Source organism: Callithrix jacchus, chromosome 8, assembly GCF_049354715.1.
Source record: "Callithrix jacchus isolate 240 chromosome 8, calJac240_pri, whole genome shotgun sequence".
NCBI classification, from domain to species: Eukaryota; Metazoa; Chordata; class Mammalia; order Primates; family Cebidae; genus Callithrix; species Callithrix jacchus.
In genome coordinates, this window is record NC_133509.1 from 36930549 (window position 1) to 36943941 (window position 13393).

Genomic DNA, 13393 nt, shown 5'->3' on the forward strand with positions numbered 1-13393 from the left:
TTCCCAACACCATTTATTAAACAGGAATCCTTTCCCCATTGCTTGTTTTTGTGAGGTTTGTCAAAGATCAGATGGTTGTCCCTTTCTGACACCTTACACTAAAATTAACTCCATTAAAGACTTAAACATAAGACCTAACTCTGTAAAAACCCTAGAAGACAACCTAGGCAAAACCATTCACGACATAGTCATAGGCAACGACTTCATGACTAAAACACCAAAAGCATTGGTAACAAAAGCCAAAATAGACAAATGGGACCTAATTAAACTCCAGAGCTTCTGTACAGCAAAAGAAACAATCATTAGAGTGAACCAGCAACCAACGGAATGGGAAAAAATTTTTTAATCTACCTATCTGACCAAGGGCTAATATCCAGAATCTACAAAGAACTAAAACAGATTTACAAGAAGAAAACAAACAAATCCATTCAAAAGTGGGTGATGGATATGAAAAGACACTTTTCAAAAGAAGACATCAATGAGGCCAACAAACATATGAAAAAATGCTCATCATCACTGGTCATCAGAGAAACACAAATCAAAACTACACTGAGATACCATCTCACACCAGTTAGAATGATGATCATTAAAAAATCTGGAGACAACAGATGCTGGAGAGGATGTGGAAAAATAGGAACACTTTTACACTGTTGGTGGGAGTGTAAATTATTTCAACCATTGTGTAAGACAGTGTGGCAATTCCTCAAGGACCTAGAAATAGAAATTCCATTTTACTCAGCAATCCCATTACTGGGTATAAATCCAAAGGATTATAAATTGTTCTATTATAAGGACACATGCACATGAATGTTCACTGCAGCACTGTTTACAATAGCAAAGACTGGGAACCAACCCAAATGCCCACTGATGATAGACTGGGCAGGGAAAATGTGGCACATATACACCATGGAATACTATGCAGCCATAAAAAACTATGAGTTCGTGTCCTTCGTAGGGACATGGATGAACGTGGAAACCATCATTCTCAGCAAACTGACACAAGAACAGAAAATCAAACACTGCATGTTCTCACTCATAGGTGGGTGTTGAACAATGAGAACACATGGACACAGGGAGGGGAGCATCAAACGCTGAGGTCTGTGAAGCGGGGAACTAGGGGAGGGACAGCAGTGGGGTGGGGAGTTGGGGAAGGATAACAAGGGGAGAAATGCCAGATATAGGTGGGAAGGCAGCAAACCACATTGCCATAAATGTACCTATGCGACAATCCTGCATGTTCTTCACATGTACCCCAAAACCTAAAACTCAATAAAATAAAATTAAAATAGGAAGTGCACTGAATTTCATCCTTTGATCAGGAACCCACTCCTGAGATAACTAACTCACTCTGGAGATAATGGCATTAATCTGTTCCTGAGGGCAGAGCTCTCATGATCTAATCACCTCTAAAAAGTCCCAACTCTTAATATTGTCACAATGACAATTATATTTCATTATGAGTTTTGGAGAACATTGAAACCATAGCACTATGGTTCTGTATAGTGCTCATAATTATTTTAATGACGTAATGATAGCTTACTAAATTAATAATATATAATTTATTTGACAGCTTTCTCTCATTGTAACTTAAGCTATTTCCAGGTTTTGATTTTACTGTTGTATCAGGTAGTTTCATAAAAGGGACACTTTAGGTTCATTTTATCATTACTGATGAGTATTGCTTTTTTGGTTTATTTGTTTTCAAGGATGGAAATTAGAAGTAGTAGAATAGAGGATGTACTCTCTTTCATAAGGTTTAGTAAGTTGCTCATTTTCCACAAAAAAATATTGAACTTACAAATACAGACTTGTAAAGGTCCCCAACTTAATGATGGTTCAACTTATTATTTTTTTACATTTTTTTTTTTTTCGAGATGGAGATTTGCTCTGTGCCAAGGCTGGAGTGCAGTGACATGATTTCGGCTCACTGCAACCTCTGCCTCCTAGTTTCAAGCAGTTCTCCTGCCTCAGCCTCCGAAGTAGCTGGGACTATAGGCATACACCTGATTCATTTTTGTATTTTAGTAGAGACAGGGTCTCATCATGTTAGCTGGACTGGTCTCAAACTCTTGACCTCAAGAGATCCACCTGCCTTGGCCTCCCAAAGTGCTGAGTTTACAGGCATGAGCCATTGCACCTGGCCTCTAGCTACAATCTTGTATCTGTTAACTGACCTCTCCCTACCTGTCCTCCCTACATGTTATCCTTCCCAGTCTCTAGTAACCACTACTTTACTTTCTATTTTTATGAGATCAAATTTTTTAACTTTCATATATGAGTGAGAACATGAGGTATGTGTCTTTCTGTGCCTGATTTATTTTACTTAACATAATGTCCTCTAAGCTTAACATAATGTCCTCCATGTTGCTATGAATAATAGGATTTCACTCTTTTAGGTGGGTGACTGAATAGTATTCCATTGTACACATATACCCCATTTTAAAAATCCATTCTCATGACTGTAATCCCAATATTTTTGGAGGCCGAGGCAGGCGGATCACAAGGTCAAGAGATTGAGACCATCCTGGCAAACATGGTGAAACCCTGTCTCTACTAAAAGTACAAGAATTATCTGGGCATGGTGGCACATGCCTGTAATCTTACCTACTCCAGAGACTGAGGCAGGAGAATAACTTGAACCCAGGAGGCAGAGGTTGCAGTGAGCCGAGATCACACCATTGTGATCTCGGCAACAAAAGCAAAACAAAAGCAAAACTCCATTTCAAGAAAAAAAAAAATCCATTCATCTGTTGATGGACATTTATGTTGATTCCATATCTTGACGACTGTGAATAGTGCTGCAGTAAACAAGAGGGCCAGATAGCTCTTTGACATACTGATGTCCTTTTCACTGTATATATATCTAGAAATGGAATTGCTGGATCATATGGTGGTTCTATTTCTAGTTTTTTGAGGAGCCTTTGTACTGTTTTCCATTATGGCAGGATCAGTTGGAACTCAGTTTCCTTCTGCTGAGATTGAGAATTCTGTGTTGCCCACGGCTGATCAGTGAGCTGGAATTTCCTTTAACATTTGAACTTGTTTATTTTTTAAAGACATTTTTGTTGTCTGGTTTATGGTACTTATAAAATTTGTTTTCCATTGAAATTGCCATTTATAAATTTGCAGATATGTACTAATTTAGAATTTTTAATTGTTCAATAAAATAAGGAATATTTACTGTTTTGTGTTTTGCTATAACATGGCAGCACTGAGTCCCAGTTCAAAGAACCACACTCCCTTCACTCTCCCTCCCCCAAACACAGTTTCTCTCTTCACACTGGGAGGGATCCTGTAGGCAATGCAAGACTGTCTTCCTGTCCTCTTTAATTCCTCTCTCCCTGATGTTATGTTAAAACCAGTTACTATGATTGTTCACCTGAATTTTCTGGGTTTTTATGAAGATATTTCTTGCATAGATAGTTGTTCAGTTTGGTGTAAGATCATGGAACGGTTCTATGTGGCCCATCTTGCTCTGCTTCTCTTTATTTTTATTTACTGTTAAAACCTGGCTCCTGGTCAGTTTTTCTTTTCCTGTATGTAAAATTTCTTGAGGTTCTTTTATTTTATGATTTTAAAAGCTTTTAAAAGCAATGATTTTAAAAGCTTTTAAAAGCAATGATTTTAAAAGCTTTCTCTTTTTCTAGGAGAGCATGTAGATTACTGTGGATATTCTGTTCTTCCTATGGCTATAGAACAAGATTTGCTAATAGCTGTAGAACCTGTGAAAACATACACTCTCCAACTGGCCAATACAAATCCGTTGTATCTGTGAGTATTTAAAATTGCTAATGTGTTTGTATATATGATGCTGTTTTTACCAAAATGAACTATTTAGGAGACATCAAATTTATAAAAACTCATTTAATTTATTGATATTTTGTACCTGATATTAAAAAAATTCTAAGGTAATGATTTATTGTTTGTTCATTTGTCCATTCATTTAAGGTATTTACCAAAGACCTATCATGTCCTAGACATAGTCTTAGATATCAGGTGATAAAAGATAAAAATAATTCTGTCCTTGCCCAATAGGTACTTATCATCTATTGATCTAATTATCTCCAGCAAAGTCAGGTCTGTTGTTTTCCTATGTTACTATGGTACCTTCTAAGTATCTTGTCATAGCATCTTACTGTGTTGCATTGTTATTATCTGTTTATTTACCTGTGTCACCCAGTAGACTGTAAACTCTGACTTCAGGCACTGTTGTCTCTCTTCTCCAATGCACTAGCAGATAAAATAGAGTTTGGTGCCTAAAAGAGGTAAGTATGCTTATCTAGTATATATGCTTTATCAAGTTAACAAAGTCTTTTTTAAAAAAATTCTTAGTTTGCTAAGATTAAGTATACTAATGGGTATTGAGTTTAATTAAATGTCTATTTAGTATTGAAGATCCACTTAAAAAAATACGGTGAATTAGTCTGATGAATTTTCTAATGTTGAGCCCTTTTGTGTTTCTGGGATAAACTCTACTTGCTTCTAATGTATTATAATGGATTTGACTTGCTCATTACAGAAGAAGATTTTGGCTTATATTTGGCATATTATATGTTTGGCTTGTTGTTCATTGGTTAGTTTATCTGCAGTAACATTCATTTATTCAGAAAATGTTTTTGATAAGTCTCTATACCAGCTTGTACAAGACAGAGAAGTTTTTTACTTTTATATGGAACTTATTGTAGAATATCTATTTTACTTTTCATTTTGCATGTTTGATAATATATCTTGTGCTGGGCGCGGTGGCTCAAGCCTGTAATCCCAGCACTTTGGGAGGCCGAGGCGGGTGGATCACGAGGTCGAGAGATCGAGACCAACCTGGTCAACATGGTGAAACCCCGTCTCTACTAAAATACAAAAAATTAGCTGGGCATGGTGGCGCGTGCCTGTAATCCCAGCTACTCAGGAGGCTGAGGCAGGAGAATTGCCTGAACCAAGGAGGCGGAGGTTGCGGTGAGCCGAGATCGCGCCATTGCACTCCAGCCTAGGTAACAGGAGCGAAACTCTGTCTCAAAAAAAAAAAAAAAAAATATATATATATATATATCTTGTGTGCATTTTGGACCCTTGAAAAGCTCATATTATCTCAAACCTATTTTCATGTAATTGTTTATGAACATTTAAAAATCAGTACATAATATTTTGTCATATTGATTTAGTCAAATTTAATTAATTCCAACAATAATGAATATGTGGTTTCAGTTTCATTTTTCACAAAATCAGATCCTGAGACAGACCTAGATGAAGGTAGTTTATTTGAGAAATGGTCCCAAGAGCAGTAGGAAAGAGCATGAAGTTAGGCAATTAGAGGTGAATTATCAAGATATATAGTTCCTTCTATGGGCAAGAGGCTTGATTCTACTAGGACTCCTAGGAAGCATGCAGTATACCTCCTAGAATTGTCCATTTGTTCTAGCATTCATTGTGTAGATATACCTTAATTTGTTTATCTACTTACCAGTGATGGTCCTTTAGATTATTCCCAGTTTTTGCCTGTAGGAATAATGCTGCTATGAATCTTTAAATACAAATGTATATGTGGACATATGTTTCATTTCTGTTGGGTAAACACCCAGGAATGGAGTGTCTGGTTTGCAATTAATTAATTAATGTATTTATTGAGAAAGGGTCTCACCCTATTGCTCAGGCTGGAGTGCCATGGGGTGATCTAGGCTCACCTCTGCTTGTGCCTCCCGTTTCAAGAGATTCTCCCACTTCAGCCTCCTGAGTAGCTGAAACTACAGGCACATGCCATCAAACCTGGCTAATTTTTGTATTTTTTGGTAGAGACAGAATTTCACCATGTTGACCAGGCTGGTCTTGAACTACTGACCTCAAGTGATCTACCTGTGTCAGCCTCCCAAAGTGCTGGGATTACAGGTTTCAGCCACTGATTCCGTCTTGGTTTGCCTTTGATATGGTTTGACTGTGTCCCCACCCAAATCTCATCTTGAATTGTAACTCCCACAATTCCCATGTTTCCCGAAAGGAACATGGTGGGAGATAATTGAATCATGGGGGCAGGTCTTTCCCATGCTGTTCTCATGATAATGAATAAGTCTCATGAGATCTGATAGTTTTAAAAATGGGAGATTCCCTGAACAAGCTCTCTTTTTGCCTGCCACCATCCATGTAATATGTGACTTGCTCCTCCTTGCCTTCTGCCATGATTGTGAGGCTTCCCCAGCCATGTGAAACTGTAAATCCATTAAACCTCTTTCTCAGTCTCAGGTATGTCTTTATTAGCAGCACAAAAATGGACTAATACAGCCTTTTAAAGAAATTTTCTGGTTAGGCATGGTGGCTCATGCCTGTAATCCCAGCATTTGGGAGGCTGAGGTGGGTGATCACTTGAGTCTGGCAGTTCAAGATCAGCTTGGGCAGCATGGTGAAACCTCATCTCTACTAAAAATACAAAAAAATTATTTGGGCATGATGGCATGCACCTGTAATCCTAGCTACTCAGGAGGCTGAGGCAGGAGAATCACTTAAACCTGGGAGGTGATGGTTGCAGTGAGCTGAGATTGCGCCACTGTACTCCAGCCAGGATGACAGAGCAAGACTCCATCTCAAAAAGAAAAAAAAAAAGAAATTTTCTGTTTGCCAAAGTTGTATAACTTTACATTCTCATCAGTGGTGTTACTAACATGTCTGAAAATTTTAGCTATTCTCATAAATGTGTAGTAATGTATTTTGAGTTTTTAAATTTCTGATGTTGAACATCTTTTCATCTACTTATTTGCTACCTAGGTGTATTTTTTGTTAAAGGGACTTTTCAAATCATTTTCCTATTTTTGAGTCTCTTATACATTAAAGATACAAATGTGGTATGTGTGGTTTTTTTTGTTGTTGTTTTCAGTTGTTTTTTTTTTTTAGACAAGTCTTGCTCTATCATTTCTGTGTTGGTACATTACATGCCCTCTCTTCTAGCTATTTTTGAAATATACAATGTATGGCCGTTAATTATAGTCACCCTCCTCTGCTGTAGATCATTAGAACTTATTTCTTCTATCTAACTGTATGTTTTTACCTATTAACCAACTTCTTTTTATTCTTTATTCACTGACCTTTCCCCACCTCTATCATCTATCATTCTACCCTGTTCCTTCATGAGATCAGTTTTCTTAGTTCTCACGTATGAGTGAGAATATCTGATATTTGTTTTTCTGTACCTGGCTTATTCCATCCACATTGCTACAAATGACATGGTTTTATTCTTTTTTATTGCTTAATAGTATACCATTGTGTATACATACCACATTTTCCTTATTAATTCATCTGTTAATGGACACTTAGGTTGATTCCCTATCTTTGCTATTGTGAATGGTACTGGAATAAACATGGAATTCAGGTATCTCCTTGATATACTGATTTCTTTTCCTTTAAATAAATACTCAGCATTAGGGTTGCTAGATAATATGGTAGTTGTGTTTCTCATGTTCTGAGAAATCTCCCTACTGTTTTCTGTAATGGCTGCACTAATTTACATTCCCACCAACAATGTACAAGTGTTCCCTTTTTTTCTGCATCCTTGCCAGCATCTGTTATCTTTTGGTCTTATTAATAATTGCCATTCTAACTTGGGTAAGATGATGTCTCACTGTGATTTTGATTTCCATTTTGCTGATGATTAATGATGGTAAGCATTTTTTCATATACCTGCTTGCCATTTCTATGTGTGTCTTTGGAAAAATGTCTCTTCATGTTATCTTTCCACTTTTAAATGGGATTATTATTAGTTTTTACTGTCAAGTGTTTTGAGTTCCTTGTATATTCTAGATTTTAGTTCCTTGTTGAATGAATAGTTTGCAAATATTTTCTCCCATTCAACAGGTTGTCTCCCACTCTGTTGACTGATTCCTAGCTGGGCAGAAGCTTTTTAGTTTTAAAATAGTTTTATTTATGTATTTTTTTTTCTGTATTTTTGAGATCCTAGCCATAGAATCTTTGGCTATGTCTATCTAGTAGTTTTATACTTGTAGGTGTTATGTTTAAGTCTTTAATTCATCTTGGATTGAATTTTGTATATGGTGAGAAACAGGGGTTCAATTCATTCCTCTGTATATGTTTATTGAATTTTTCCAGCACCATTTATTCAAGAGGATGTTCTTTCCTGAATGTATTTTCTTGACACCTTTGTTGAAAATGAGTTTGCTGTAAATACATAGATGTATTTCTGGCTTCTCTCTTCTGTCCCATTAGTCTTTGTGTGTGTTTTGATACCAATATCTTGCTGTTTTGGTTTCTATAGCTTTGTAATATATTTTGAGGTCAGATAGTGTGATGCCTCTTGCTTTGTTTTTTTGCTCAGGAGTGCTTTGGCTATTTGGGCTCTTTTTTTGGGTTTTATACATATTTTAGGACTTTTTTCTATTTTTGTGAAAATTACAGTAGTATTTTCATGGGCATTGCATTGAATCTGTAGATTGCTTTGGGTACTATGTTCATTTTAACAATATTAATTTTTCCAATCCATGAACATGGGATGTCTTTTCATTTGTTTGTATCCTCTTCAATTTCTTTCATTAATGTTTTCTAGTTTTCTTAGTGATCTTTCATCTCCTTGGTTAAATTTATTCTTAGGTTTTTTTTTTTTTTGTAGCTATTATAAACAGGATTTCTGGCTTAATTTCTTTCTCAGCTAATTCATTATTGGTGTATTGAAATGCTGCTAATTTTTATATGTTGATTTTTTTATACTACAGCTTTACTAAATTTATTTGTTTGATATAAGAATTTTTTTGTGGAGTCTTTAAGTTTTTCTGGATGTAAGATCATGTCACCTGTGAAATGGGACAATTTGACTTCTTCCTTTTCAGCTTGGATCCTTCTGTTTTCTATTCTTGCCTGATTGCTCTGGCTAAGATTTCTGGTAGTATGTTGACTAGGAGTAGTGATATTGGATATCTTTGTTGGGTTCCAGGTTTTACAGGAAATGCTTCAACTTTTCTTTATTTGATATGATGTTAGCTGTGGGTTTGTCATATGAGACCTTTATTGTGTTGTGGTATGTTTCTTCTATGCCTGATAATTGACAGTTTTTATCGTGAGGGAATGTTGAATTTTATTGCATGCTTTCTCTATGTCTATTGAGATGATTATATGGTTTTTTCCTTTATTCTATTGATGTGATGTGTCACATCTAGTGATTTGTGTTTCTTGAACAATCCTCCCATTTCTGGGATAAATTCCACTTGATCATTGTATTTTATCTTTTTCATGTGATGTTGGATTCAGTATGCTGCTATTTTGTTGAAGATTTTTACATATATATTAATAAGGATCTTGGCCTGCAGTTTTGGTTTTTGTTACACCTTTGGTTTTAGTATCAAAGTGATACTTGCCTTTTGGGACTAGGTTAATTCCCTTCTCTTCAACTTATTGGAATTGTTTGAAGAGAATTGGTGTTTGTTGGAAATAACTAACCCATTTTTTATTTTACAGGCTCACAGGCAGAAGGGACTTGCCTTGTCTTAGATGAGACTTTGGACTATGGACTTTGAGTTAATGCTGGAATGAGTTAAGACTTTGAGGACTGTTGAGAAGGGATGACTGAATTTTAGAATGTGAGGACATGTGACTTGTGAGGGGCCAGGGACAGAATAATATGATTTGGATTTGTGTCCCGCCGAAATCTCATGTCAAATTGTAATCCCTAGTGTTGGAAGTGAGGCCTGATGGAAGGTGATTGGATCACAGAGGTGGATTTCTCTCTTTGGTACTCTTCTTGTGATACAGTTTTCACTTGACTTGGTTGTGTAAAAAGTGAGTAGCTCCCCCCCGCCCTCTTCCTCCTGCTCCACTCATGTAAGACATGCCTGCTTCTCCTTTGCCTTCCACCATGTTTGTAAGTTGCCTGAGGCCTCCCCAGCCATGCTTCTTGTACATCCTGTACAGAATCATGAGCCAATTATACCTCTTTTATTTATAAATTACCCAGTCTCAGGTTTTCTTTTTTTAGCAGTGTGAGAATGGACTAATGCAAACTGAAAAGTTTCAGCTCCCACAGAATTATAAGTGTAGCCTAAGTCTGTCAAAAAAAAAAAAAAACCCTGCTTTTTGATTAGTTATTGATCTTTGCTCTTCCCGACATTCCTGTCTCAACATTCTGCCTAGCCTTTTCCTGAGTTCAAAACTAGGCACTCATTTTCTCACCAATTCTCAACCCTGAATTGCATTACTCATTTGCTTTCTCTACCCTAACTTTCATATTGTATAATTCTGAAAAAAGAATCCTGAAAATGAGCAGACATGACTCATTATCACATTAATACTTTGCACTTACATATTTTATTCATTTACTTGTTCTTCAAAGAAACATCTGCCCAGTGCCTACCCTGTGTGTGTTTGGACCTGGGGTATACCATTTAAACTGGCAGGAGGATCTGCCTGGAGAGTAGGCAGAGAAAGTACTCCAGCCTATATGAAATGGAGGTTTGGCACACATGGCAGCTGCAGCAGAATACAGCCATAGGTGCCCATCCCCCAAGGCTCCCCTTTTTCCTCTGAAAAGTAACTCTATCCCAGTTGACCACTAGGTCAAGAAAGCAGGGCTCACTTTCCAGTGGGAATGTGGCATGTCTGTTCTGCAGGCATTCTTGCCCACCAGCCCCTCCCAAGCTGCTCTAACAGAAGCATGCGTACAGTGCAGCCTCCGCTGCCCAGTATAGGTGCTTTACCAAAAGGCCAACCTGAGTACTTTCTCAGAGATCTGGAAGCACTTTGAATCCCCTAGCACAGTTGGTGCTATGCCAAAGGCGGCCAAAAGATGGAGCACTGTGGGCTAGTCCCAATGGCCCAGGGCTGCAACATGCAGCTTGGGAATCTTGAGCCAAGATCTGTGGCCAGTGCTTGAGCAGGGAAGGACCCCACACTCTCAGAAGACAGACAAAAGTGAGACACACAGGCTTGTGAACCAGCACCAGAGAAGGGCATCTCTCCCTTTATAGCAGCAGTCCTCAACCTTTTTAGCATAGAACCCAGTTTTGTAGAAGAGAATTTTTCCATGGACGATGTATGTTGGGGAAGAGGGGATGGTTCCAGGTTGAAACTGTTCTACCTCACATCATCAGCTATTGGATTATCATAAGGAGCATGCAACCTAGATCCCTCCCATATGCAGTCCACAATAAGGTTCATGCTTCTCTGAGGGTCTAATGCCTCTGCCGATCTGTCAGGAGACAGAGCTCAGGTGGTAATAATGCTCACTCACCCACTGCTCACCTTCGGCTGTCTGGCCCAGTTCCAAACAGGCCATGGACCAGTAACAGGGATTGGGGAACCCTGTACTACAGAACCAGTCCAAGAATGGTGTGGCCTCTCTGCAGGCCATGGTATCTGCCTGAGGGAGCCCTGCAGGCCAGAAGACCTAATAAAGAAAACACAGGATCAATGCCAGTGATCAGAGGGGGCTTTCTTAAAGCCCACAAACAGACCTGGTGAGAGGGTCATCTGTCTCCCTCTGCCTCACCACAAAGCACTACTGCAAATGCACTGAAATACAAAAAAGCTGTGCAGCTGATTAAGCGCCTATCTGCTGGCCATCACTCCTACGTACCATTTACTGGATTACAGCCCATATTACAACGCCAAAAATAATCTGCCAATATACATTACTTGTGAAACCATGGGCAAGAATCCGGCCACAAATAAAGATCTGTATGGAGCTTTGGCCCTTGAAAGCAGTCAGAAATGAAACCAATTGACTATTCTCAATTTATGCCACTGTTAAAAGAACACCACTTCTCTCAGATGAGAATCAGTGAAAAAACTGGCAATTTAAAAAGTGAGAGTGATTCTTTTCCTCCAAACAAGCCCCATGCAAATCTGAAATCCAGTAAGGCAGTCATTAAGCCTTAATGTTCCAAAATGATATTTGACTCTATTTCTCACATCTAAATCAGCTTCACCCCTGTGCCTTTGCAGGGTACAGTTCCCCTCCTGGCTGCTTACACAGGCTGGTGCTGAGTGTCTGTGGCTTTTCTAGGCACACAATGCAAGCTGTCAGTGGCTCTACCATTCTGGATCTGGATGATGGTGGCTTTCTTCTCACAGCTCCACTAGGCAGTGCCTCTGTGGGGACTCTGAGTGGGGGCTCCAACCCCATATTTTCCCTTCCACATTGCTCTAGCAGAGGTCTCCATGAGGGCCCCACCCCTGCAGCAAACTTCTGCCTGGACAGACATGCATTTCCATACATCCTCTGACATCTAGGCAGAGGTTTCTAAACCTCAATTCTTTGCTTTTGTGCACCCACAGGCTCATGTGTAAGCCGCCAAGACTTGGGACTTGCACCCTTTGAAGCCCCCACCTGAGCTGTTTGTTGGCACCTTTTAGCCACAGCTAGAGCTTAAGCAGCTGAGATGCAAGGCACCATGTCCCAAGGCTGCATAGAGCAGGAGGGCTCTGGGCCTGGCCCAGAAAACCATTTTTTTCCTCATAGGCCTCCAGGGCTATGATGGGAGGGGCTGCTGCAAAGGTTTCCGACATGCCCTGGATACATTTTCCCCATTGTCTTAGTGATTAGCATTTGGTTTCTCATCACTTCTGCAAATATCTGCAGCCAGCTTGAATTTCTTTTTTTTTTTTTTGAGACGGAGTTTCACTGTCGTTACCCAGGCTGGAGTGCTATGGCACGATCTCGGCTCACCACAACCTCCGCCTTCTGGGTTCAAGCAATTCTCCTGCCTCAGCCTCCCAAGAAGCTGGGACTACAGGCACGTGCCACCAGGCCCAGCTAATTTTTGTATTTTTAGTAGAGACAGGGTTTCACCTTGTTGATCAGGATGGTCTCGATCTCTTGACCTCGTGATCCACCTGCCTCAGCCTCCCAAAGTGGTAGGATTATAGGCGTGAGCCACCGCGCCCGGCCCAGCTTGAATTTCTTTCCAGAAAATGGGGTTTTATTCTTTAATACATCAACAGGCTGCAAATCTTTCAAACTTTTATGCTGTTTCCTCTTCAATACTTCGCTGCTTAGAAATTTCTTCCAACAGATACCCCAAATCATCTCTTTCAAGTTCAAAGTTCTATAGATCTCTAGGGCAGGGCAAAATGCCACCAGCCTCTTTGCATAACAAGAGTGACCTTTACTTTAGTTCCCAAAAAGTTCCTCATCTGCATCTGAGACCACCTCAGTCTGGATTTTATTGTCTATATCATTATCAGCATTTTGGTCAAAGCCATTCAACAAGTCTCTAGGAAGTTTCAAACTTCCCTGCCTTCTCAGCCCTCCAATTCTCTAGGAAGTTCCAAACTTTCCCACATTTTCCTATCTTCTTTTGAGCCCTCCAAACTCTTCCAACCTCTGCCTGTTACCCAGTTCCAAATTCACTTCCACATTTTCAGGTATCTTTACAGCAGCACCCCACTATCTGGTACCAATTTACTGTAT

General features: G+C 39.1%; 1 protein-coding gene across 6 annotated transcripts in view; it reads left to right on the top strand.

Annotated features, from left to right (window-relative positions):
• The window catches only part of GALK2 (galactokinase 2), a 123454-nt gene that overhangs the window by 32599 nt on the left and 77462 nt on the right, over window positions 1-13393 (top strand). For 4 of the 6 annotated variants that reach the window (XM_035259619.3, XM_078334216.1, XM_035259617.3 and 1 more), the window contains exon 3: window positions 3648-3771. In XM_035259619.3, coding sequence (XP_035115510.2) covers window positions 3648-3771 — 124 coding nt within the window. The remainder of the gene's footprint in view (window positions 1-3647; window positions 3772-13393) is intronic. The other 2 variants (XM_035259621.3, XM_035259618.3) reach the window with 1 other exon arrangement.